Source organism: Meleagris gallopavo, chromosome 3 (genome assembly GCF_000146605.3).
Source record: "Meleagris gallopavo isolate NT-WF06-2002-E0010 breed Aviagen turkey brand Nicholas breeding stock chromosome 3, Turkey_5.1, whole genome shotgun sequence".
Classification (NCBI taxonomy): Eukaryota; Metazoa; Chordata; class Aves; order Galliformes; family Phasianidae; genus Meleagris; species Meleagris gallopavo.
Genome location: NC_015013.2, coordinates 11,029,969 through 11,056,198, shown reverse-complemented (window position 1 = coordinate 11,056,198; position 26,230 = coordinate 11,029,969). Strand labels below are relative to the sequence as shown.

General features: G+C 40.9%; 1 protein-coding gene across 1 annotated transcript; it reads left to right on the top strand.

Moving 5' to 3' along the window:
* The first annotated feature begins 1,603 nt into the window (after nt 1–1,603).
* Nucleotides 1,604–25,117, top strand: LY86 (lymphocyte antigen 86). Its single transcript, XM_010708394.3, has 5 exons — nt 1,604–1,883; nt 14,044–14,130; nt 15,393–15,521; nt 21,507–21,559; nt 24,361–25,117. The coding sequence occupies exons 1-5, from the start codon at nt 1,763–1,765 to the stop codon at nt 24,451–24,453; spliced, it is 483 nt and encodes a 160-aa protein (XP_010706696.1). The 5' UTR covers nt 1,604–1,762; the 3' UTR covers nt 24,454–25,117.
* Nucleotides 25,118–26,230: the final 1,113 nt, after the last annotated feature.

Genomic DNA, 26,230 nt, shown 5'->3' with positions numbered 1-26,230 from the left:
AATGTGAAGGTTATGTTCTCACAGCTCTGACCCACAGTACTGTGCATTTTGTAAGAAATCATATCCAGTTTTGATCCCCTTCACAGACTTCAGGGGGAAGGGACTTTTACTTTGCACCATTCAAGTTTAAGTTCATTACAGATATCCCAGACATGGCCTCTGTTTAATTTTCTCTATGCAGTTGCATTGTTCTCATCAGCTGTCAGCTGGGTATCACCAGAAGTCTAGTCAAGTCAGAAAGATCCTAACCCAAATCCCTTTATGTGACTATTCACATGCGCTGTGCCTAGGGACAGTTGCCTGAATTCTCACCCTGGCCCTGGACATGCAATTTACCGTTATCCAAATATACCAGTATCCAAAACATGAAATAGGCCTGAATTTCATTATTTAAAGCATGGTCTCTTGGATTGTAGTGAATTAGCTTTCAGATGTACTATATCATGGCTGAAATCTTGGCCTCATCTCAAATCTATGGGATTACTTTTATTGTCTTTATTCAGGTCAGGAGTTTGCCTCAGGAACAACTCTACTGTTTAGCATTATTTTATAATTATCCTGTTAGATGCCTTCCTGCTTGCTAAAGTACATTGGCTTTTTCTTCTCCAACTTCACTCAGTGATGGAGCAAATGATACTTGCCGCTTTCAGAGCAAGAAAGACTGAGATGACCAAAGAAATCTTTTATCCAACTCAGTCACTTTACAGAGCCAATTTCTGCTCTCTGCAGCTCGGAGAAGAACACTACTGCATACATTGGCTTTAGGGTTGAGTTTAGCCTGTAAGTTTTTTCCATTTAATACTTTGTCCAGAAAAGTCCTTTTTGGCAACTGCCTTTTGAAATCCTATTCCAAACCCTGGATCTTAAAGTAAATAAGAGAATTTTAGTGGGGATGAGGCAGTCCTCCCTATTTTCCTTACCGATCATTCTTTGCCATCTGCATCAGCCACCAATTGGTGCATGAAGCACTGCTTTAAAAAAAAAAAAAAGCATGAGTGACAAATGCAGTGTCACTACTGGGCAGTTGAATAACCAGGAAAACAGAAGGAAAAAAAGGTTTACTTGACTGGGTTTACTTGACTGGGTTACTTAGGAATTGTACATTCCTAAAAACCACTGACCAAAATGAATGAAAATGCAGCCTCTAGCAGAGTCAAGCAGAAGGGATTCATTCCTGAAAGTTTTGAGAGGTGGTTTTCCAGTGTGCCAGCTTTTTTCAGACAAATCTCCCTTTCCTACAGCACACAGATTTTTCACCAAGAAAAACAAAGAAACCAAATTGGCCATCTTGCAACATTTGGTCCAACTTTGCATGATTAAAATGGGATGATTTGGATTGCATTTTGCAGCCAGCAGGGCTTCATAAGCCTGTCTGAAGTCCTGACCCAAATGCTTTGACTTCAAGAGAAAAAACTGGCAGTGAGAGAAAAAATAAACAGTTTGCTGTATCGTTCCAGCAGGCACCAAGACAGGGCTATGCAGCGTGGCGAGTAGGTGTTATTATCTCATTTGTCATTAGTTTAAACTAACACGAAGCAGAAAGCAGAAGTCTGAGCACACGGAAACAGCACCCTCCAATTCTGATTAGCCTCTTGTTTACACCACGTTGTGGCAATCTGGAGGCTGCATTGGCTCACTTAACCATTCTTCAGGCATGAGTGTAGTAACTCCTGTTTCTCTCTTGGAGGAAGGAAGGAGCAGCTAACGCACAGAAGAGTAGCAAAAGACAGAAGGATCAATTCTGCAAACTGCCACTGCAACCATGAAGACATTGAATGTTCTTGCCCTCATCTTAGTCCTGCTTTGCACCAATGCCAGCACAGAATGGCCTACACACACAGTCTGCAAGGAGGAAAACTTGGAGATATATTACAAAAGCTGTGGTGAGACTCTTAAAATTTCCATTTTCCGTTTCCTTTTAGCTAGGCATCAGAATTGTTCTTATCCAGCAAGAGGTGCTTTTATAAACCAAGCAATGAATGGACGGGTTACATTCCCAAGCTGGCACTGGGTTTTGCAGCTAGAATGTTTTGTCTTTCACATATAGCTGGTTTGGTTGACATGCACGCATCCAAATGTATTTAGATGGAATATAATAGAGAGGAAATAATGTAACCTAATTCAGATTATTAAACAGCTGTCAAAAATCTGTTCAGTATAAGAGATGTTTAGGATTTTTATCTCGAAACTCAGTTATTAAAAAAAGAACAACAAAAAAAAACACAGCAGAAAGAGCTTCAATCTTTCTCCTGCTTGCCTCTTGGACAACAGACTCTTCAATGCCCTGATCTACTGGTTTCCTTCTGCACAGTTGGGCTTTGGTGATGTGCTTTCTGTCCTCCCACTTGGAGTGACAAGGGACCCGGCATGACAGCAGGAAGGAATCGTGTTCTCAGCTGCTGCTGCCATGCTCAGCGAGGCTTCAGCAGCAGCACTTAACAGAGGCATTTCCCAGGAACCATAGGGTTTGTTTGTTCTTTAAATCTGTAGAGAAGAAAAGGAGCAAACAGCACTGGGATGACTGAAAATGAATTCACTGAATGGTGCCTGCTTTCCACCTCTTGCTTTGCTGGCCTTGTGCCTCTCCTATTGTGCTGATCTGCTTTACAACTGGGACAAAGGGAATTAGATTCACAGACGCTTCATTCATTTTCTGCACGTGATGTGAAAAGCGATTCGTGGCAAATGAGCACCCTAGAGTTTGTTTTTCCAATTCATCCAGATACAAAGGCTTTCCCGGGGGGCTTTTTCTCCCTTGTAGCTTTCATGCAGTTTTGCACACCCATTAAAATAAAGCCAGTGAGGGACAAGAGAGGTAAATAAATATTTGCAATGCAATTCTTTCCAGGCCTGCTCCAAGGAGAACAAAGTCAGGCTTTACATATTATAAATGGGTATACCACTTTAGGAAAATATTTAATTAGCTATTGAGTGTGACCTTTGGTATTACCTTTATTTTAGTAAGAATTTATTGTATAAACCAATTCCGTTCCCTCTACAGGTCTCAGCATGAGATGCCTTAACATAGGGGCATAGGCTACAATTTGTGTCATTTCAAATGATGATGAAATTTGTCTTCAGGGCATGTGTCAGTCAAGCATTGCTTCTTACTATGCTAACAAAATGCATTTGTTTAGAGCTTACACATCACTCATTTGGTTTGCCATGCACACCAAGCTAACAGATTCAGGAGGGGATCACAGCTTGAGAAGCACAAGTCAGAGATCTTAAGACAGGTCCCAACACAAGAGTGATTTCTTTTCTCTTAGTTACAGGTATGGGAGATGAGAGGATTACAGAGACACGGAAACAATGCCCAAATTAAATCAGATTCCTTGTTTGAAGCCTGATTCCTCTTCCCCTTGCAGCTCTGGCAGATATAGTTGAAGGAACACTCAGAGCTGCTATTATGGTGTTCTGCCCTGCCTTTTCCTGAGGTTACCTGTAGCTTCAGAAAAGGAAGCACCATCTGCATCTCAGCTGATCCAGCTCATAGTGTTTTAGCTTGCATAAAACAAAAAATATATAAGGCTTTGTGAAGAGGCTGGGCCCAAAGTGCCTCCTAGATGGGGGAATACACAGAGCTCACTGGCCAGTTCACAATTGTGACAAAGACACTGATCACGCTTTCAAGGGGAGTTTCTCCCCTCATTTCATTCTCAACCATAATTAGATGTGAAGAATATAGCCTTTTTTTTCTTTAGCTATGTCCCATTGGCTACTCTTACCCAGGAGGGAAAAATCATAGGCCTAGTTTTGACAAGACTCTTTCCTAACAAACCTCATGAAAACTCTGCAATAGCAGCAAGCACAACATAAATGCTGGGCAGGTGCCCACACACTTCAGATATTCCAAAGGGAAGACTGTCTCAAAAACACGTTGTTGCTCATTCTTCAAGGTGTTGGTATGGAATTAAAAAAAGCTGGAGCACCTTCCTGGCTCACAGACCAGAGGTGAGGAAAAGGGACTGTGATAACAAATCCCAGCAGCCCCAGACATCATCCTGACAAACTACTGAAGAACAATAATGCTAAGCTGCAAAACTAAACCTCACTGAATGCAACCAATCCCAAAATAAATGACATTCTGTCTCGGTGAAACTATTCAACCTGCATACCCTTGGGGATAAAATATCTACAATGAGGTTGCCAGTACAAAAAAAAAAAAAGGTAAAAAATTCCCCGATGGCCTAAAGAAGATCAGAATTTCACCCTTATTGTTGTTACTATAAATTCTTGGTGTTATCAGTGCACCAGGGTTGAATCAAGTAAAATGTAAGAAGGTTGGGGGAATCTTAGCCAAGTACTTCACAACTTTATTTCTGGAACTGGACGCCCTCTATCAGCAGATTAATAACAGAGTTTGGTCTAAGTATTTAAAATGGAGCTGTGTGTTCATTTTTGCTTAGCAGTTTATCAGATTCTCTTCTATAAGGCAGTAAAAATCTGACTGAAGCTAAAAATATGAGTTAATATAACTGTGATAAATGTAGCAGAGAGGCCTAGATGAATAAATGACAATAGATACAGAAAGAATAGCACTCTTCTGTTCTCAAAAGCAAGTCCCAGTTCCTGTTGAAAGCTCTTGCTCTAGCTGCAACCTGCCTCTATAATGGGGTATGTTACAGGCATGCATTAAGCACTTAGGCTCACTCCAAATTCTGGATCCTATGGAAAGGGTCCTCAGTATTACCCAGGCATATCAGACCAAGCCTTCAAGGACCAGGCCCTTAAGGCATGCATCAAAAAAGAGCTGGACAAGACCACAGCGATCAAAGTCACACACTTTGGGAGGAAGGGAAGGGAGGGGATGGGAATGTAATCTAAAAGAAAACAGATGAAAATTCTCAGCAGCAAGTCCATAGCAAGAAATATAGGCTAGGAGATGGATGGTCTGTAAGTAAATAGACACTATGCTGCCTCCTCTACATAACCACAGGAGACATAACACCGAGACAGTCTATAAATAGCAAGACATTTCCCATCAGTGCCATTCTTCCTCCCAGGAACAAGTGACAAAAACGAAGGAAGACCTCAGATGGTCAGAAATCACTTTAGAAACCTGAACAGGGATCCTAAGATAAAAGCAATGCATGTTAACATCTCTGACTGAGAAAAGAGAACTGTAATTGGCAAGTCTATGTGGAGACATGGAAAGAATCTACTACACAAATGGCTTATTGCTATCCTTTTTAATTTCACCTTGATTTTAACAATAAAAATACTTTTGACCTTTCCTGCTACATTTTAAAAGGCAATTCTGTGGGAAGGGAAAGATAGGAAGGCAACGACAGCAAGTGCCCTGAGCAGATTCTAATGGTTTCTGATTGTCAGGCTTCCACCTGAAATTGCAAGGTGCAGTGCAGTCAGAGACTACAAAATGTAACTCCTCAGTGCAGCTGCTGGCACCTGCCTCTGGACCATTCATCTGAGCTTGCATTAATTCACCATGAAAACATTCCTTCAGGGTAGTGTTCAAATGGGGCCCTCTTCATTGCATAAATAAAGCAGGTGATTGCTGCTACAGGTGCATCAAAATGTTTTACAAGTGTTTTTACAGCTCTATCTTACAATTTTAGCTAGGTCAGGATATCTGTTTGTGTTTCAGGCAGGATAAACTGACCAGTACTCTTAGCGAATAATAAAGCTCTATGCTCAGATTAGGACCTCAAGGGTTTCAGAGCTGCCTGCTGCCTGAAAAAGGAGATTTCTTGACAAAACAGAAAAGACCACTGGTCAGGTATAAGGTTCTTAGGAAGAGTCTGGAGAGCATCCACCATTAAGGACTTTGCGTTCTATGCTTCAGGACCTTCAAAGTTAAATCTTGAAGTATATTCTTCAGGCTTTATAGAGTATGTTCAGGCTTTAGAAAATGTGTTCAGGGCACATGGGATTTTTGACTATCAGGCAGAGACAAGCAGATTTCCCAAATAACATTTGACCTTGGGCTTTTTTTTTCTATTCGAAGCTCAGCTAACAGCCACTAGCTGAAATTTCAGGAAGAGGAAGAATCAATCAGCATTCATTTCATACTGCAGAACCTTCACAGGAAACCAACTGTACTCTTCTTTACAATTTTATCTACCAACAGGTTTAAAACCAAACAAATAACAACATTTAGTGATATGGGTAACTATTTGCTTTAATTAATGTCTTCTGCTAGACACAGCAGCAGGCCCCTCTGCACCCGAGAGAATTATTTTTCTCCTATAGAGAACAAAGTTAGACTGCATATGTTCACTAAGAAGATTTTCCCTACCCTACAAGTAGGAGAGAGCAGCACCGTCCACTTCCGTATGATCTTGCACTGGATTGCATTTACTAACAGAGAGAATCTAATTTTCATTGCTTTTTATACTCGAGCTCAGATCTGGACCTTGGACCAAAAAAAAAAAACCAAAAACAAACAAACAAACAAAAAAAAAACCTTGAATTGAACAGGGTTATTCTGGTTTATAATCTGCTCTGTCTGGATAGCACAATGTAGCTGTTAACCTTCCTGTTAAGCTCCACATTGAGGAAACTTCTCAGTGCTTAAAAATGAAAAAGTGGAGACTGATAGACTTGTTAGTACTGTTTCCTGACTGTTTGTCTGTCCCTGCTGAATAGTTTCAGTCTTACTGTTGTTCCCCTCACACATTCAGCCCATCACATCCTTTCTCCTATACACCAAGAGGCCAAATGCACTATTTCTCTTAAAACCCTTTTCCTTTTTTTTTTTGTTTGTTTTAAATAGACATGTCGCCCCCATCCCTGATAAATCAGGGATAGCAACTTGCTAACAGTCCTGCTAATTTGTCATTGTTGCAGCAGTAATTTCACAGCACATCTCTTTCTGCTTTCTTCATCAACCGAAGTTGCTGGTCTCTTTTCTTTGCTAGCCACATACATGCATATCCTCTAGATGAAGGACACAAGTAATCTGATAGCTTCAGCTGGCACAGAAAAGTGCAAAAAATTCTCAGCTCACGCATCTTCAGGGCAAATGTTCTGCTAGACACTTCATAAAAGAAGGTTATTTTTCTATTATTCTTCGTTTTTTTGGCAGACAGATTGAGCCAGATGCTTCTCTCTGATTTATTTATTTATTTCCCTCAAGCAGTCTCCAGCAACTGCTTCTACTTCTAAATTATTTAAAGCCACATGACACCAGCTCCCCTCTGATCTTTTGTTGCATAAATTGCTAATGGGCAAACAATCAAAGAACTTAGAATTTGACTTGAAAACATTTTTTATTTGCTCTGTCCAAGCAATCTTAGTGTCATAGCCTGGCTGCTGTACTCATCTGGTGTAGCTTACTTACTCCAGGGGGAAGGCCAGATGTTGACAGATACACTTCTAGCTCCAGCTCCTAATAAAGTGAAGCTATCATCAGAACCAAGGTAGCATGGATGTGAGTGCATATGTAAATTCGCTTTAATTCTGCACATGTAAAACTTGTAAAAAGTTTGGTCCCTTCATGAACTAAAATTCATGAATCTGTTTCACTCTCCACTCCATGAGAGTGGGCTAAAACTTTCTTCCTCTGTGTGAACTCTTAGGTTGTTCTTGCTTAGTTTTGCCTCATTTCAGAGAGTGGAGAGTATTTAGTAAAACGTAAATGGCGAGGAAGAACACAAGACAATTTCACACCTCTATGGTACTTTAGCAAAAAACATTATGTTCCGCATCTAGACTTTGAACCACTTAGAAAAAAATCAATATTAATGCTTTCAGTGAAGTTGTGGAGAGAATTAACCTCAGCTGAACTTCTGACTCCTTGCTTATTCATATGTGATATCACTAGGTTTTCCTAATCATCTCACCTAGAGCTGTAATGAAGGTCCCCAAAAAACTTCTGGACCCTACAATGCTTACAGCTTACCAGAGAAAATGGGAGGTAGGTGATTGGGTTCTTTCAGCAATTTAACATCCAGCAAATACAATCCAAGAAAAATGAAAACACAGCCCACAAATACCAAAATGACTTCTGCTATATGATTGCAGCAACATCAAGAAGGTGACCTAAAACTTGAGAATAGCAGTAGCCACCGAGGAGGAGATGTCCAAATACTTTGCAGAGAGCCACTACATGCTGAACCCCAAATCTCTGTTCCATCCCAGATGCTGATTTTAGACTCAGGAGAGCTGCTGTTTGCCAAGAACTAAGATCTTGAAAGCTATCAGAAAATAATTCAATGCACCGGTTTCCTCTTCACCTGAAGATGGATGGCTGCTGTCAAATGATCCAGCAGTGATTGGGCAGGCAGGAACCCAGCTACTTTCCTTAGCAGAGGGAGCATGCCATTCCAATTATAGCTTACTGCCACACTCCTGTGGTGGATTTCAACCCATTCTGGGAAAATGGGAACATTTAGTCCATTTATATTCTGCTGATTACTGTTCTGTATAACCAGCAGTAGAGCCTGCTATTCCAGAGCATGGCATGTGTCTAACAGCAGGGCAACTTCTAGTAATGTTTGGTTCTATTTCTGATATAAGTCTGTTGTGAATCTCCAGTCCTAGTGGCAAGCTCTGATGCTCAGAGATCTGTCTCAAGTAGAACAATATAAAGAATGATAAAGAAACACATGAAGAAGGGAGAGACAGATCTGATTAGGACACAGGCAGTTATTGTATGCATCTTACTCATGCAGCGCATGGTATTTTCTTACCAGCAGAACAGAAGAACAAAGACTTTCTCTCTAATACATTCCCTGCTGGGCCTAAATTAATGCAGTATTTTCTTGTTAGACGCTGTAGCTGAAGCCTGTCCTGCCTCCCTCCCTCTCTCAAGCTAACTAGGACAAATCAGGATTATCAAATACAAATGCAGATCTGTATGTGCTATCTCTCAAAGCCAGTATCTTTCAGTTTTGTCTTTTTAAACAAGCTTAGGCAAAGCTTTGTCATACCACACAAAGCACAGCAATGCACGCAGTCTCTCCAAATATAACCAGAAGCAAAAGTAAGAAAAGTCCCCATGAATCCTCAGACACTGGATATCCCCTTGAGCCCTTACAAACAGCTCTCACAAGCCTGCTATCAGTAAAGGTGGTTTGGGCAGGAAAAAGCAGGGAGACTCAAGTCAGGTTTTTAGAAGGGCTACTTTACACAAGACACTGACAACCCTACCCCAAACACAGCCCCTCGCCTCTGATGCCTTCACAGAGCCTTCCCTCCAGCTCACTGCCAGCTACTTGATGTGGGGCCAGGCAAATCTCTTCCTTTGTCTCAGTCTGTCACATATCTTTGCACGTGGGTTCAGCTCCCCATCCCACATCTGGTCCTCACACCCCAAACAAATGCTGTTACTTTTAGAGTCACTGCCCCAGTAACAAGACTGGAGGAGCTACCAGCCTTCTGGCTTACCATTTCTGAATACTTGCAGTTTTTGGTACACTCAGCAATGACCTTTATTTGAAACAGTATGAGACAGAGACTTAGTCCTTGACTTAAATTGTTTCATAAGATGCTGGAATCACTCAGCTCCAAAGCTACAGCCTTCATGGTTAGTAACACCTGTATGTAATTGCATGTAATTGCTATTTGTATTACTGATGTTCAGTGTTCTTGAGAGAGAATGATTTAAAAATTGCAAGAACTTTTTTTTAAAACTATAACTTAAATTTCTCTTGCTAGTGTTCGAGGGGTTTTTAGCTTATAGATTATACTGAGATTAAATCTTCAGGCTTCTCTCTAAAGCCATGCAAGTTTTTTCAGAAAGGAAGCAGAGCTATTAACTCACAGTTTGTAGACCCCAGGATGTTAAGGATACATTAACAATGACTTTCCTGTTTCTTAACCTCCACGTTGCCTAAGCAAGAAAGGAAGTTATCAGAAAGATACAGGAGATACAGAAGATAAAGCAAGTCATAGCTCTTACAAAGGAAGCCAGCGTGCCTCTCCAAGGATAGGCCAAGATTGGTCCTGTCTCTGAAGTGAGTGCCTTGGGATGAAGCATCCTTATCTTGATTAACTAGCTCCAGCTGACTTGAGTCACACTTTATTCCACTCCCTACTGAAAAGAGGGTCTCTATTCTTCATTCTTCCCATATCTGAATATGGCTGTGGCATACACGGAAGGCAAGACCCAAAGGGAAGTTCATTAAACTGAAGATACACAGGGAAATCTATATGTGAAACTGGAAACTTGTTAATTCAGCTGGACTTTCTTCCTCAGTACCTTGTAAATAAATTCCACAGTGTCAAATATAACGCTAAGCATTCAAGTTAGTTTATTTAAATAAGCATTAAAGGAAAAATGTCAAATGAATACAGAATCTGAGATCTGAAATAGTTCCTCATTCTTTCCTTCCCTTTGATATTGAATATTGTAAGGATGTAAGGACTAAAGATTTAATTTTATTAACAGCTTTGAAGATGAAGACTGTTGGGTAATTACTAAATAGGTTTCTTCCTTGTATTTGTATACATCTCTTCTAGCACCAGTCTGTTCGACCCTAACCAAGCCCAGCTACATAACTCCACCTAACTCCACAACTTTCACCCAATTTCTAACTGTGAATTTGAAAGACACGACGCTTACCAACTTAGAGAGTTTTCTTGCCACTGCAAGACTTATAGATGTGGTCTTTTGCAAGCAAAGCTCTCCTACTTGCTCTTAGTTCAATTATAACCACCGATTTTCATACTCATATGGAAGCAGTGGGATTTAAGAGCAGATTCAGATGACAGTAAAGCCAGTAGAGGAGTAGTTTACAAGATAAGGAAGAGGGAAAGAGAAGAAAAGACAAATTGTTCCAGAGTAGCCCAGCAAAATTACTATACTAAGTGCTTCATATTCAGCCATGCAGATTCCATAATGCTGTTAATGGTCTGGTAGCTCTGGCTCTGAGGGACATAGCAGCAGTAGAGAGAATTTGCAGTCAAAATCCTGCTCCTGCCCACCTTTATGAAACTGCAAATGTTACAACCCAAGCTTTTCTTACGCGAATATAAAGAGACACTGTAAATGCCCTTTTTCCCCTCTCAGTAAGCAGATTTTCATTAATAAACCTCAACATGTTTGCAAAATTTCCATCAACGTTTTAAGTGTTGGTAATATATCAAAGCTGAACTGGAAAAGCAAAACTCTGCAACCAGTTGAAGAGTTTCTACTTTAATTATGGAAGAGAGAGCAGATTGAAGGGAGTGGGTGGAGGGAAGTCTGGGAACATACAGTACTGTGCACTATGAAATGTTGCAGGGAAGTGGAAGGCTGAAGGGCAGCCCCACGTGTTTGAGAGATTTAATGGTAAATGTTATTGCTCCACACATGTGAAAGACATAACATGCATTTTTTTCAGTCTAACCAGCTCGCTTCAGATTGAAGCAAGAAGGAAGAGTAAGTATTAAACCTCCATAAGAGAGAAACAGTGACTCACAGTTGTGCAACAGAAAAAATGGCAAGTTGCTTTTGTCACACGAGGCACTCCCCAGTATTTAAGGAAAGAGGAATGAGGCACACTACCTTTGGTCCCAGTGCACAACTGAATCTACAAGCATCTTCGCATATTAAATGGTTAAGAAAATTAATACTATCTCCTTTAATTTCCTTTTAGCAGTACCCTTTCTGCCTACATTTTTTGAAATCCAGACTCCCTGGCACCATAGATTTAGCAAAACAGCCTTCCTTTCAATTGATTTCAGCAGGAGTCTTCAATGTACACAACAGTATCTAGGATGCTGGATAGCCTGAATTTCCACAGGAAGATGGTCATAAAATTAATCGTTGGTTATTTTGCTGGATATTTTTTTTTTCCTAGTAGAAAAGTTGGTTTCACAGCAACAGAGCAACAACATAAAATCCAAGTGCTCTAATTCATAAATATATCTGGAATATTTCATGTTGGTGCTTTCACACACGTTTCCTCTTCTCTGTGGAACGGTAACACTCGTCTGGATACATCAGTGTCCCTCTGTACTGCATCTCTGACGATGGAGGAGGAGACATCATGGTTATATTATACAATCAAACTGGTCACCTGGCAAAAGAGCTCAACCCGTAAGAAAAAAAAGACAGATAGGAGACATCCAAACTAAAGCAATCCTGAGGTCAGGTTCTTGATAAGAAATCCATTCTTTCCAGCAAAGCTTGTTTTCATGAAAAACCCCTTTCCATCAAACAGTTTTGGAAGAAAAAAAATCATGCTGAAACAACAACAGTGCTTTTAGCCCTAATACCACAGATCAATTTGTTGATTAAAGCACAACCTAGTCTCTTTGAAAAGAAACAGATCACGATCTATGTTGCAGTGCCATCTTTGACCATTGTTCCGTTCTGGATGTTACAGAACTGACAACTGTTGTCATTTGACAACCAGTGCTGTATGTAGGCACCAATATCCAACTTGCTCAGGATTTGAGCAGCTGTTTCCTGAACCTTATCCTCGCACCACACACCAAAAACAGACATGAACAGAAATGAAAATCTTGCAGAAGTCCAGAGCAAAGGGGAAGCCAAGCCTTGAGAGGTGGAAGAGACCAGAGAGGAAGCAGGTATAACGGCCCTGGTAAAAAAAGGGAAGTTTGCTTTTCTTTCCAGCTAGAGCAGGAAACTCGATTATGGGAACTTCTGAAGCTGCAATAACAAAGCAAGAACTGATAGGATCATGGAAGGGGAGGACAGACACTCCTCCTGCCACATTTGAGCAGCTCATGGAGAACTCCAGGCACCAGCTTCTTGTCCCAAGCAGTTCATGTAACTTTAGTGGTGTGGAAGAAGAAATACAGCCCAGGTACAGAGCGACAAGAAATGCTAGAGGTTTTTACCTCTCTCTTCTGAGCAGTTACTTGAAGTTGTCAGGAGTTAGGACTTCGGAGCTCCTCTTGGACCATGCTGACAACTCACACGCTGCAAAGTCTAGCTAACATTGCCAGGTCCTCCTGGTGCTTTCATTCCCTTGGTGCTCCCCTCTAGACAAATAGGCCTTGGTCACCCAGGCTTGGTCCCTGGTAGCTGCTACAGCTGTAGAGCACTGCTGCAAAAACAGGGCCAGGCAAGGAGCTGAAGCACTGCAGACACGCTAACAGCCACACAGAAAACACTGACTTGAGTTACACCACAGCAGCAAAGCAAAATTCTCCCAAGCCATTATTTTCCATTCAGTAAGATAATCACCTCAAAGCACAAGCCATAATAACTTAGAAACAGAATTCATTTTCCAAGTCTATAATTTGTCACCAACAGCTCTCTTTAAAGCATGGAGCCTACGGCTGCTTCTGTGCATGCCACAGTTGCGCTTGGGCCCATCATCCTCACAGCTTCTTCAGTTTCCACTGAGAGACAGATGCACAGGCAGGCAGTGAAGATGCATCAGGGCCAAACGTGTCTAAAACAGGCCTTAAGGCTCTGCTGCAGCATATATCCATAGGTTAGGTGACAAGCAGCCAAACTAGCCACATCTTCCACCTCTAGCCACGGCTCTGGAAATCTCTTTCTTGTGTCGTTGGTTGTAGCAGTGCCAACAGCAATGGAGCTGTCAGTTGTTGCTGCTTGCTGTCACCAGAAAGAGACATGTTGGCAAGCCTTCAGGCATAGCACAGAACCGAGGGAAGGTACAAGCAGGGGGAAAGCATTTGTGTTTGTTCCAGTTTTGGAGCTTCATGCTGAGAAAAGGGCACCACAAAAAGCAGTAACAGCCACATCTGCGTCAGTCAGCAGCTGTAGGGCTCCCCTTGTCCCCAGCTCTGCTGAAGTCTCCCAGAGAAGAAATGTGGAATATTTCCCAGGTTACAAATATCACATGGTGGTGGGCCCAGCACGAAGCACTGCAGGATTTCAGCTACACTATCTGTTTTTCCTTTTTGGACTTTCCAAACTTCAGGATTTAGATTCCCAGACAATCACCAAGTCAACTTCAGACTTACAAAATACACAGAATATACAGAAATAACTATTAAACACAGAGTGTAAGAGCTTTGAGTCTATCGTGGAAAATATCTAGGAAATATCTGTTTTTTATAACACTTCCGTACTTCTACTGTTGTTTTCTATACAGTCAGTATCTCATTATAAGAAAAAAACCAACTTGTTACTCACTGCTTTCTTTTTCCTGATAGATCCCCAGCAAGACTTCGCTTTCAGCATTGACCGTTGTTCAGATGTCACAACCCACACCTTTGATATTAGAGCTGCAATGGTCCTAAGTAAGTGAGTTCCTATTTCCTTGTGCTGTAAGCAGGTCTGTTTAAGCACTGGTATTAAGCAAGCAAGAGTAGCAACCTCCTATAAAGTAAAAACAATACTTCATTTCTGAGAAATTTCAAAACTGGTATGAGGCTAGAAGAGTGTCAGGTATGTTACCAGTCCTGCCTCAAACTGTGTATGTAACTCAGAGCAAGTCACAGAGTTGTCAGTCCTCATTCCTCTCCTACCCTTCATCTCTAAGTGGGGATAGCCAAGGTGGGGGCTGCTCTAGGGCTTGTCTTCACAGCTAAGTTATCTGGGGAGAGTCTCTTTGAATGAGATGGCTTCAGGCCCCATACCCTTGTGTCAGCACCACAGAATTATATTCCCCAGCACTTGCCTGAGCTGCAACTGAAGGTCAAAATCAGCAATGCATTTGAGCTAAGGGTCTGGGTGCACAAGTTAATATTAGTTACAGCTTGACTTTTGACCATTCCATGGATAAGCCAACTTCTTACCACCCTTTTGGCCCCAAGCTCACCTTCTGCTGCTACAACAAATGAGAGTGCACTGCTGCATACTCCTGGTACTAAACATGAGTTTGTAAGCCGAGCATCTTTTAGCACTTTGGAATGCCCTCTTACATGCAAAGGTCATCCTCTCAATGGATATGCTGCCCTTTTGCCTGGGGAGCATCTGTTATCAGGTGGCTGCAAAGTTAAACAAGCCCACACACCACGGTACAGGCATTTGCAAATACCTTTCCAACAACTCAGATTACAGGACCTACCTCTAGATCTGGCAGCCTCACTAGCTTATCTATATGGTAGCCAGCTAAAAAGGCCCAAACAAGCAACCTCGCAGCACTACTTAGATGCTTTGCTGGTTCGTAGCGTAAGTCTGGCTTGGGACATTTTTCCAGGCAGCAGGTACAGGCCAGGGGCTGCTCCCAAGAGCTCACTAGGTTTGATCACACTGCTAGAAACAGGAAGAAAGTTTTGGTTTACGCACACAACCTTTCCTAAGCCAGAGAATGGTCATGACCACATTTTAAAATACAAATGTAAGCTACTGTGTCCCTTGTCAAGGTATATGAGGGGCTTGGAGAACTGTTCCTGAAGCACAGATTTCTATGTTTCAGGAGTTCTCGGTGAAGAAAAAAATGTATAATTGCTTAAACGAGCGGCAGGGGGGAAGTAAATAGAAAGTTTCATAAAACATAAATTTATAAGCGTGCTTAGCCTTGCATTTTCTCTGAGCACTCCTTCTACTTTCTGTACAGGACACAGCATCAAGGAACTGTATGTCAAGATTGATCTGATCATAAACAGGAAGACTGTCTTAAGCTACACAGAGACACTTTGTGGACCAGGCGTTTCTAAGCTAATTTTCTGTGGAAAGAAGAAAGGAGGTAATTTAGGTAGCACTCTAAAATGTTTGATGGCTACTGAGTACTGCAAGCAGGATGCACCTGCTGTGCTACTGAACGCACCAATATATTGTAATGTTATGTTTATTTCAACAGCATGTTAACGGGTGGCAGAAACACAGTAGGGTAGCATGCTTCTCCTCTAACCTGCTTGCTCGCTTTTCTTTTAATCACAGAATATTGCACACATATGGGATTTCAAGTCCATAAAAAATAACTTTGGTAATGTGACCACATCCAGCAGCAGAGGGGTTCATAAGCCCTATTTATAGCCACGTGGTTGTCATGTGAGCAAAAAGTATTTCAGAACTGGCTTTTATTTTTGTCTGAGGAAGGGCTGAACAAACAAACAAGGCGTTCTGAACGCATTCTTTACTACTAAGCAAATAACACTTCCTGTTCTTAAAGGCAGTTCCTAACACAAATTAACAAGAACTATGCTTGAAAAGGATATTTGGATCAGTATAGAATGTGGTACCATCTATGCTTTGCATCTTGTTTCTGCTCACCACGTGTCTAATGCTGCTGTCAGATGATTTATAGTTCATGTCAGTCAAACTGCCAACCAGTGCTGTAGTTGGTTTTCAGCGGCATTAGCTGTGCACAGACCACTCTTTGGTCTCAAGTGAGCCTGGGCACTTCAGGGACTCTTCTGCCATGACTTAGGCCAGATGGGGCACAGACAGCCACAGCAGGTCCAGAAGAGCTATTGTCATTATTTTGAAATCACTTCTATGTCACAATCATTTTTGTTGGCTGATTTTAAAATAAAGAAGTAGAATTGCAGAGAAGTTTGCCACAGAGTTGTTAGAGAAAGTTTCAGGAACTCTGCTTTTCTTCTATTCACCTTCATCTCCATCACGATAACATTGTACTAATTCACATGTGCATGGGCTATGAGTTTCACAGCCACACACAATACTAATGCTAAGACAACCCCTGGAAAATTACTAAAACATTTCACACCCCATGGAAATACCACAAAGAATATTAGAGAAATGCTGCATGAGCAACCAATTATGTAAATCCTGTAAGCCAGACAGAAAAAAAATGTACAGCTTTCTTCAGTTGAGTGTTGAATTATAAGAAAAAAAAATAAATGCCATATACCTAGTAAAAAATCTTACTCTATGAGATACTTAATAACATCCTTTAGGGAACACATTGAGAAGTGGAGCCAGTCCTGAGCAAAGCACAAACTGCTCTTCACACATTAAACTACAAAGCCAAAATCTCCTGGGGTTTCCAAGTCCCTTAATCTTGGACTGACAGGTGATTGTTTCTACTAGTTGAAGTGCACTATGATATAATACCATCGTTGGTTGTTTGAATATTATCTTCATTTAGAAGCATCCCTAAGTTTGGGCCAGGACATACATCTCACATTCTTTAAAACACATCACCTGTTTGATGCAATTCAGCATAGCTGTATTTTGACCATATTAGTACAGTTATAAGCCTGACCTAATACTTACACAGAAAGACAACATTGTGAAAGGATAGATAGCCCTTTTGGAGCCCTATTTTCACTGTTGTCTACAGACAGTATTTCCAACATCTGTTTAGATGTGACCTGAGTTTAAAGATGCTCTACACTGAATGCATGTACCCACCACAAGGAGGACTTGTGCTTCCCTTTCCCACAGTGACATAGAACATAGTTCTGCCGATAAAGTTAAAATTAAAAGAGATTGATATAAGATGGAATTGGCAAAATTTAGGGTTCTCCCTTACCACCACCTTTTTTTGTCCTATAATGCTACCGCTTTGCCATGACTTTAAGAAATACTTTAAGACACCTGGTACAGCTGGAGGTTTCATCTTCGTCATAATCATAGTATTTAGTATTTATGTTAAGCAAACGTCACATCTGGCACAGCTCACTGGGACTCCTAAGTAAGGCCCTGAAGTATTTTTTGGAGCTATATTTCTCTTGTGAAGTTGCAAAAACTCAAAGGTTTCAAGGAAATAAGTCATTGTTCACTTAAGAACAACAATAACAACCCAACCTGCTAAATTCTTTGTTTTAAAACATGAGCTCAGCTCTTCCTCTTTTTCAGTAGAAGTGCTGGTTATTCTCTATTTCCTCCAAAGAAAACAGTTATGTAATATTTAACAGATTTCCTAATGCAATCACTAAAATCAGAGAAAAAAGACTTAAAATAATAATATTTTGTAGAGTGCCAACCACAACCTGCAGGCTTAAACATAACTCTGCAAGTTCACACTCGCAGACAATACAGCCCTGACATTAAAACTCCACTCTATATTTCATTGACTTTTTCAGTAGGTTTTACAGTGAGCATGTTCTAAAATAGTATTTGGGAATAAAAATAGAGAATAATGCATGAGATGAGATTCAGAGCTGAGTATCACTTGGAGTTTAGGTACATGTTTCTGACAAAGCTAGGTCTATTGATATACAATGCCATCTTGCTTGGCCCCTTCATCTCACATTCTCCTCCCCAGTAAAGAAAGTGGATGTTTCTCACCAAGCTATGTATTTATATACATTTTTCTCACTCAAATGTATATCTATAGCTGGCAGTTATTCAGTTCATTCCTGTATCCCTAAAATTCACAAAAGTTTTGTGTCAATTGCACGGGTGCAAGATCGTGTCCTAGAAGAGCTCCAACGTGGAGCATTTAAGCTCTAAAAAGATTTAAGATATAGAAAAAGAAGAGGTGGGTGCAGATGTACAGGGCCTTTATATAGTACAAGAGTGTGAGAACGTTTAAGATTTTCAGCGCAAGGAAGATTTGAGAAAGAGGAGTGAGAAATTCATTATAGGTGTTTTGTCGGGAATGAGAGGCATCTTCATGATAAATGATAACTGGTAACTTGAAGTAGTTCTCAGGAAGTTCTTACGCATTTGAAAGCTCTGCATCAGACTGGAAAATACTAAAGGCCTGTTTGCTTACAGGGAAAAGGACTAAGTTACTTTTGGTGGAAGTAACAGTGAAAAGCTCCTGCAAATACAATAATATCACCTTGAATCAGTGGTACATTAGAAATGTTTTTCAGGATCCTCTACAGAAATCACCTGCATTTAAGTCTCTAGGAAAAAGAACTGAACATGGAGTAAAAGCATATCACTAATGACAGCATACTTGACATGCTATAATATATCAGACTAATAAAAAAACTGGGGGAAATTTTAATGAGAAAAATGTAGCCATAGTTTATACTTCTCCCAATTATATAAATAGCAAACAGTCATGTGTTTATGGAAATATAAAAGCATCTGGGCTTTCTCTATAAAGACCACAGAATTTTGTCAATGAGCTAAGCTCAGTGTTTGTGACAGTTACAGTTACTGCAACAGATGTGTGCATCTTCTTTCAACGGAGGAACGCAGAAGTGTGTATGACTATATGAAGGATGCTGTGATAAACTACAGTCCTTAAAGCCTCTGAGGATGTTTACATTTCTGGAATTACAACAAATCTTCATGCAAGAGAAACACTGAATGGACTTGGAGAAGCCTGATTCAGCCAGCGTAGGCACTAAGAAGGTTGCCATAGTCAGGAATGAGTATGAACAAGAAAATTCAGTTCTGTATTATTTTCTGGCAGGTCACAAAACTGCTTTTGCTTTCCAGTCAGAATATACTTTCAAAAAGCACAGTCCTTTTACATAATCCTAGGAATAAGGAGGGTCACAAGAGTCACACATAGTAGTTGAGTTGGGAAGGGACCTCACATCTGGTCCAGCCTTCCTGTTCAAGCAGCACCTCACAGAGCAGGTTGTCCAGGACTACACACACACTGCCTTTGACTGTCCCCCAGGATGGAAACTCTGGGCAGCCTGTGCTAGTGCTTGATCACTCTCAAAGAAAAACTTTGAGAGTTTCCTGATGTTCAGATAGCATCTCCTCTGTTCCAGTTTGTGTCCATTGCCTCTTAGCTTGTCACTGGGCACCACCAAAAAGAGCCAAGTGTTGCCATCCTTTCAGAAACAAATGGCCTGATGCCTCTTGTTTCATGTTAAAATATAGGTTTTGCAGAACTTGGATGCTGTTTCTCTACATTTTGATTTTGGACAGTTTTCCAGCAGTCTAAGTAGGACTCTAATGAGCTACATGATCCAAGAGGAATTTCCATATCCCAGAGAAAAAGGATTTCAGAGAAAGATTATGATTCCTAGCCCAGTTTCTTTTCTACCCTCCTCTGCTGCCATCTAAGATTTGTTAAGCTCAGAACTAATTGAAGAAGAGAAAGACAAGGCTTATTTTAGGCTACATACTGAAAGTAAGTGTATACAAAGCACAAAACGAACCACGGCAGAGTCTACATCATTCCAAGGTGCAACTCACAGTAAGCCTTAGCTCATCTCCACACACGTGGCCCAAGTCCCAGGCAAGTCACTTGTCACATACATCATGCAGTATGCAGTGTCTTTAAACTCCTATTTAGGTTCTAGTAAGTTGTGAACTAAGTGGGCTGTGTTGTATTTTTAAGATTCTTGAGTCACCACTCTCTGCAGCAGAGATGTGTCAGACTCCAGGGCTCTTTCTTCATGCACAGCAGCAACCAGTGATGGCAATTGCTCTTTGAAAAGAAAAAAGACTCCTTGGGGCTCAGGTGAAGTGGCCAGGGAAGCAGAGGAAAAGGAGTGCTGTAATATAGTTAAACAGTTTGAGAGTGAGAAGTCAGCACACTGTGAGTGTATTCTTAGTTTTGGTATTAGGTTATTCAGAGACACACTTAGAAGTCCTGCAACTTCTCTACCTCCCACGATCACCAAGGCATCACCTTTAACAAACTTCTTATTAATACAAAAGTGTAGGACATTGATGATGTCTCATGTTTCTCCTCTTTTTCTGGTGCATACTATAATCGTGATTCTTTTAAGTTTGTTAAATGAAGGCATTGACTTGTATTTCATGATCTATAGGGAAGATGTTCTGAGGACTGATTTCCATTTCAGACACCAATTGTATGGTGGGATGGACCATGTGACAAATACATGACAAACCTCTTGTCCATTCCTTAACAAGAAACATTTTAAAGAAACACAGCGATGCTGGACTAAAACAACTCTCTAGAAGTGACGAGCATCAAGATGCCAGCACATACTTAAATATGACGAAACACTTATTCCTCTGTCACTCTCAAAGTAAAGAATATTTCATGACACCTACGAAAGAGAATCTTTAAACAGTTCTTCATTCTCCATGATTGGTATAGGGCAAGTTGTGTAAGAAATTCTGTACCGAAACATCTATGAATTTTATTTTCAGTCAAGTCTACACAGTTTGGCCCAGTAAGCTATGAAAAAGTAGGAGGAATTGCAGAACAGTTTGCAAAGTCTGTCTATTAATGCTAAAGTTGTTCCTTCTTCCACAGCGAAAAGCAAGTGTGTCTCACATTTAGGGAGATAAAGATCAGAAGGTGCAACTCCTGGGCTCTATTCCAGTCACCAACACAATTTGTGATGGCTTTAGCACACCAAGTAACTTGGTGAATGCTCCCTCAATAGCAAGATAAATGTTATTATTTTAAGGTCATGTTCAGCAAGCAGTCAGAACTCTACACCTACAGAAACACTCAGCTCAGATCATCGTTTTGACAATTTTAAGAAAAAAGCATAGTTCAACTATTACATCTCCAGGTGTTGAACAGATCATGCTAAAGGACTCATGTCTAGCAACTTTCAGCTCCCCTTTCATTTCCCCATTTGCAGGGGCATGCTGACACAAGAACAACCACCTGGTTGTGCAATGCCAATGCTCCCTCCTCCATCTCCTTGAGCTCAGGCACTGCCTTCCCCGTAAGGCACTACATGTCTTGACATTTGTCTGGGGATAGCTGTTGCAAGACTACATATTGAGCACTTTGCAGTTCTGTAACACTTGTCACTGGAGCACATTTAAGTGCTATTACAAAAAAGCATCTACTCTCAGCTGCTTGTTTCTGAAATGTGCTGCATGATATCTAATCATCCATCATCATTTTTGCTTCCAGAACATCTCTACTATGAGGGACCAGTCACACTGGGAATCAAAGAAATCCCACAGGTAAGTTGATCACCACTGTGCTCTGAAGCAAAAGGGCTTTCTGGAGGTGGTACAATCAGAAGATTATCAGCAATGATTGCCAGCATATTCCAAGCTCCCCCAGTTGGCACACTGCAGCATGGCTGGTCTTTTCAATACAAAATTAAGAGGCTATGCTTAAAGCATAGAGAGCCACCATTATCCTGACAGGCAGGTTTTCTTCAGATAGCAGATCTCCTCTACCAGTATGCAGCCATACAGTTCTTTAGTTGACTCCCCCTCTATTACTCTGAAACTGACAACAAATGAAGCAGCTCCTCCAAGGGATTTCTGAGAGACCAAGGCTGTGGTTCAGCTCACTCCTTAGTGGGCTGAACAATTTGGAGATGCTCATTCATCTTCACAAGCTGTAAAGGCAATTTAGGTAATTACTGCAACTGTACCTGATCCACCATGCATATACAGTGTTAGATACAGAGACAGATGTCTTCTAAGCTTTAAATGTAAGTAGGAGCTATGAGGGCAAGAATACTTTCTTTGGACTCATGGAATAAAATACATTTGTTAGCAAGGTGAGAAAGCAGGCAGTGCTCTTGGCACTACTCTGATTGAGTTGTCCACTATAGATGTTCTTTACAAGCAGCCTTCTTCACATTCAGCTAAGTCTCCTTCCTAAATCTCAACCCAATTACACTGAAAGCAAAATAGGTCTTAAATGCTGAAAGCACCATGATCCCTTTTAACTGGGCACAACTTCAAGCTGCATTTGACCAGCCTATAAAAAATGATTTCTAGTCACATAAAATGGAAGCACATGGTTCAGTCGGTCAGACACCCTTTAGATTTGCTCACACAGAGAAGTATAGCAAGAATGCCCACTTCTTCAGCACCTGACAAAGAACCTATGTTACAGCCTCAAAGATGAGAGTCTAAGGCCTGAATGTCTGAGAGTCTAAGCACTGGAATGATCCAAGCACAAGAAAAGGAAAAGATAGGATCATAATAGGGATACAGAGCAAGAACGTAAGTCCTGAAGAGTTGAGTCTTGCACAGGCAAGAATGAAGATAGTTGAGTTTTGGGAGGATCAAGCCTCTGTAATGACAGTTACTATCGCATACATCTCAGTCTTCCCTTGTTGATAGCAGCAACCATAACCTTCACTTTCCAGGCACTCCCACGGGGAGTCCCTTATGCAGGCTGTTGTCCCATCCTCACAAATGTCCTTAATGTCATGCTTAGAGACGCCATGTCAAGTAACACCTTCTCTCCTCCAGCTCCTCACATAGGAACGTCCAAGCTTGTACCAGCCAGCATCCTGTTCCAGGAGCAGCTTTGCTAAATACTGATGGCACTTCTGTAGTAAAGACTCTATAGAAACATAGGCATAGGTCATCATATCAAACGAAACTTTGAGAACATGTACACAGTGTAACAGAACTCCAATTCTTGGAAAATTAGCTGAATTTGGAGTCAGAAATTCTAAGACTATTCACTATCTTCTTTTAATAACGATCGTTACCTATGAGGAAAATATTATTCTGAAGGATGAGAAAACTTAGTCACTAATGAGCTATGAAAATGAGTTACTAAAAACTCACTTCTATGAATTAAACGATAAACTTCTGGAGAATTAACATGCTTGTGAGGAAAGGAGTAGGAAGCCTTCACTGTTAATCAATCAATCAGGCAAATAACACTATCCTTCCATGCAGCAATCAGCTTCTGCTCATTCCAAAGTAGTCTCATCTGACCAGCCTAGGGGACATTTACACAATCTTCACAGCAATTATAACAAGGCTATATTCTCGTGAGTGTGTTGCCATTGGGCCTCTTTCTAAATTTGGATGTTACGCTTAGCTTGAACCTCTTTGTGAGGAAACAGGCCAGTTACTGCCTTAGAAATCCACGACAAAAGGCAAATGGAGAAAAGCCCAACTCATTCTAGCTGTGCTTTCCTCTGCTTCACAACCAGAAACACCCTGAGCAGGGTAAGAGCTTTCTATAATTCAAGGCCAGGAGGCCACTTCTGCCAAGCTCTTCCCTGCTGCTGGCATGCCTACCCCTACTTGTTCTCTTCCAAACTGCAGAGAACACTGAAAAATACCACAATGCCAGCAATCCAAAGAGCATGAAATCTAGTTCACCTCTTTCTCTCACTGTTAGATGAGGCTTGTCATCTCCCTGCCATGCTTCTCCTCCACTGGAGAGGGTGGTTTTGACCAATACAAAAAAGCCACAATACCTTTAAAGTTAAGATTTTTGCACTGTAATTACACAAATTCAACCTCCCTTCTAAAAAAGAAAAAAATTATACGTATTTTTAACTGCACAATTTGCTGCTAAACTACCTCTTGTTTTTCCTACATAAGAATTAATTACATTGACTCATTTACATACACACATCTCCAAGATGCCATCTTTTATAAAAACATACACGCTGAACAACAAGATCCAAGAAAGAAGTGCCAGACAACTGAGCACCTCTTCCCATTCCTGTTCCTGAACTGTGCTTGCTCACAAGAAACATGACAAGCTACATAGATTTGAAAGGAATTTTTATGCATCAAAACATTTTGTTCCCCATGCACTGTTTTAATTTTAAACTTGTGCTGTCAGCATTGATATTTCTGATGAGAACATTTTGGCAGAAAATATAGGCAACTCTTTCACCAGTTCTGAAACATTCGGACAGAAAATATTTTGGAGGAACATAACAGGAAAAGTGTTATTTTGTTTCTAGGAAGAGGAGACACTCCTAAAACCAGAAGCAGTTACTTACTACTCATGGGCTAATCTCTTGCTTTGTTTTTGCCTCATACAGGGAGATTACACTATTGCAGCAAGGCTGACTAACGAAGATCACGTCACTGTTGCTTGTGCTGATTTTACTGTGAAAAATTATTTAGATTATTAACTAAAACAACATACTCAGTCCAACTTCCTTAAAACTACAGATTCCTAAAACTATTCAAGCCCAGCGAGCTGCTTGCATGCTTCACTGATTCTGAAGAATTCTCACATGGTGGTTCTGATGCTGTTCCTCTTTGCAATTCATTTTTTTGGAGAAGTCACTAGACCCTACCCTCTAGTGGTAATTTTATCTCCAAATGCACTCCGTAGCCCACTTTTCGCTTTTAATATATACAGCTGCAAATAGAAAGCATTTGATACCAACATTCTCATCTCAGGATGAAAATAGTACAAGGCAGAAGAGGCGAGAGCCAAAACAGATTTTTGCAGTAAGCTATGGAGGTATCCATTTCTAACACAGGCTAAAGAAGACTGTCATATGTATTATGCTGTTACAGCCCTCAACATTTTCAGTTTTTTGCAAGGCTTGTTTGGAGCCTCCATCGGTATAGATTTTGTTGTAACCACAGAACAAAGACCAAATAGAATGAGCATGACTCTTTTCAGTCCTCCGTGTTCAGTCACTCTATTGATATCACTTAAGTTTTCAGGATTCTTGCATTTTTTTTTATTCTTTAATGCTTATAGCAATATGAGAATCATTTTGTTTTAGCTATATGCTGTTCTCGCTTGTCAATAAATTTGCAAGAAAAAAAAAAGTTTTCTTCACATCTTGTGATTCTTGGACCATTCCAAACCTTAATATGGGGAAAAAAAAAAACACCCACAAGCTGAGGGGAGAGCACCTAGGAGGGCAGGTTGAGGGAATTAAATTAAATGGGCTAGTTGTTTTTTGTTGTTGTTTGTTTGTTTTAAAGAAACATCAGCCACATTGATGCACATCTTATGTTAAGAGAGAACAAACTGTTTTTGCTTTGAGCAAGGAGCTCCATGAGACGTAAACACAACTTAAGCTCCCAGGTGCAGCACATCCCCAAACCTCCCATTCCAGGAACCTCTGCATCTGGTGCAGCTGATGGGTAATAATAGATAACCAAGCACAGAGATACTGGAGGTCAGGATTGTGAGTCCAGAGATCCATTTGGAGAACTGGAACTGCAGGGAAAGGATCAGGAGTGGGTTTGAGTGCTGATTTGGAGAGATAGGAGCATGAATTACAGCAAGGTTCTGGAGCTGAGCACAGCTTCACAAATAAGCAAGCATGGTGTTGCATGCCTCATCTTGGAGAAGCTCAACAAGGGCAGCTGGGGTTGTGGCTCACAGCTGGCCACACAGGAGCTCTGGCATGCAGTCTCTGTCCTACACACCCACATGCTTACGGCACAAATTCCTGAGCAGCAAGAGCATCCCTGCCACACAGATGACCAACAATGCAGTGCAGCCAGCAGTGAGAAGGCAAGGGATAGTCCCTTGCTTCCCTTCTGCACAGTGAAATTCTCGCCTGCCATCCCAAAGGTGAGCATGTCCTTGACGTCTAACTCACAGTAAGCACCACAAAATGGGAAGGGAGCATAATTAACACACTGTGGCACCCATATAGTTTTGATTTTTTTTTTTTTTTTTAAGTTGATTTAGGGGAGGGAAAGGGAAAAGAAGAAAAAAAAAAAAAAGAAATTGCTGAGGATCCCAATCATAGCTTTGGCCAACGCTCTCCAAATCAGGATTCAGTTCTAACATTATGATGCTGCTCTGGAAGCAGATTGCCCAAGTCATCGCAGTTGCTTGCTATGTTCTAGGTCTTCAAAATAAATAATAAAGAATTTATTTCTTTATTATTTAAGATAATAAAGGGGTGTCACAATACAGATACAAGTTCAGTT

What these genes read in the sequence shown, in the direction of transcription:
- LY86 (XM_010708394.3), top strand. Translation starts at nt 1,763, where the DNA reads ATGAAGACATTGAATGTTCTTGCCCTCATCTTAGTCCTGCTTTGCACC. An exon ending in GATATATTACAAAAGCTGTG is followed by an intron (nt 1,884 to 14,043) that starts GTGAGACTCTTA and finishes TTTTCCTGATAG; the next exon opens with ATCCCCAGCAAGACTTCGCT. An exon ending in TAGAGCTGCAATGGTCCTAA is followed by an intron (nt 14,131 to 15,392) that starts GTAAGTGAGTTC and finishes CTTTCTGTACAG; the next exon opens with GACACAGCATCAAGGAACTG.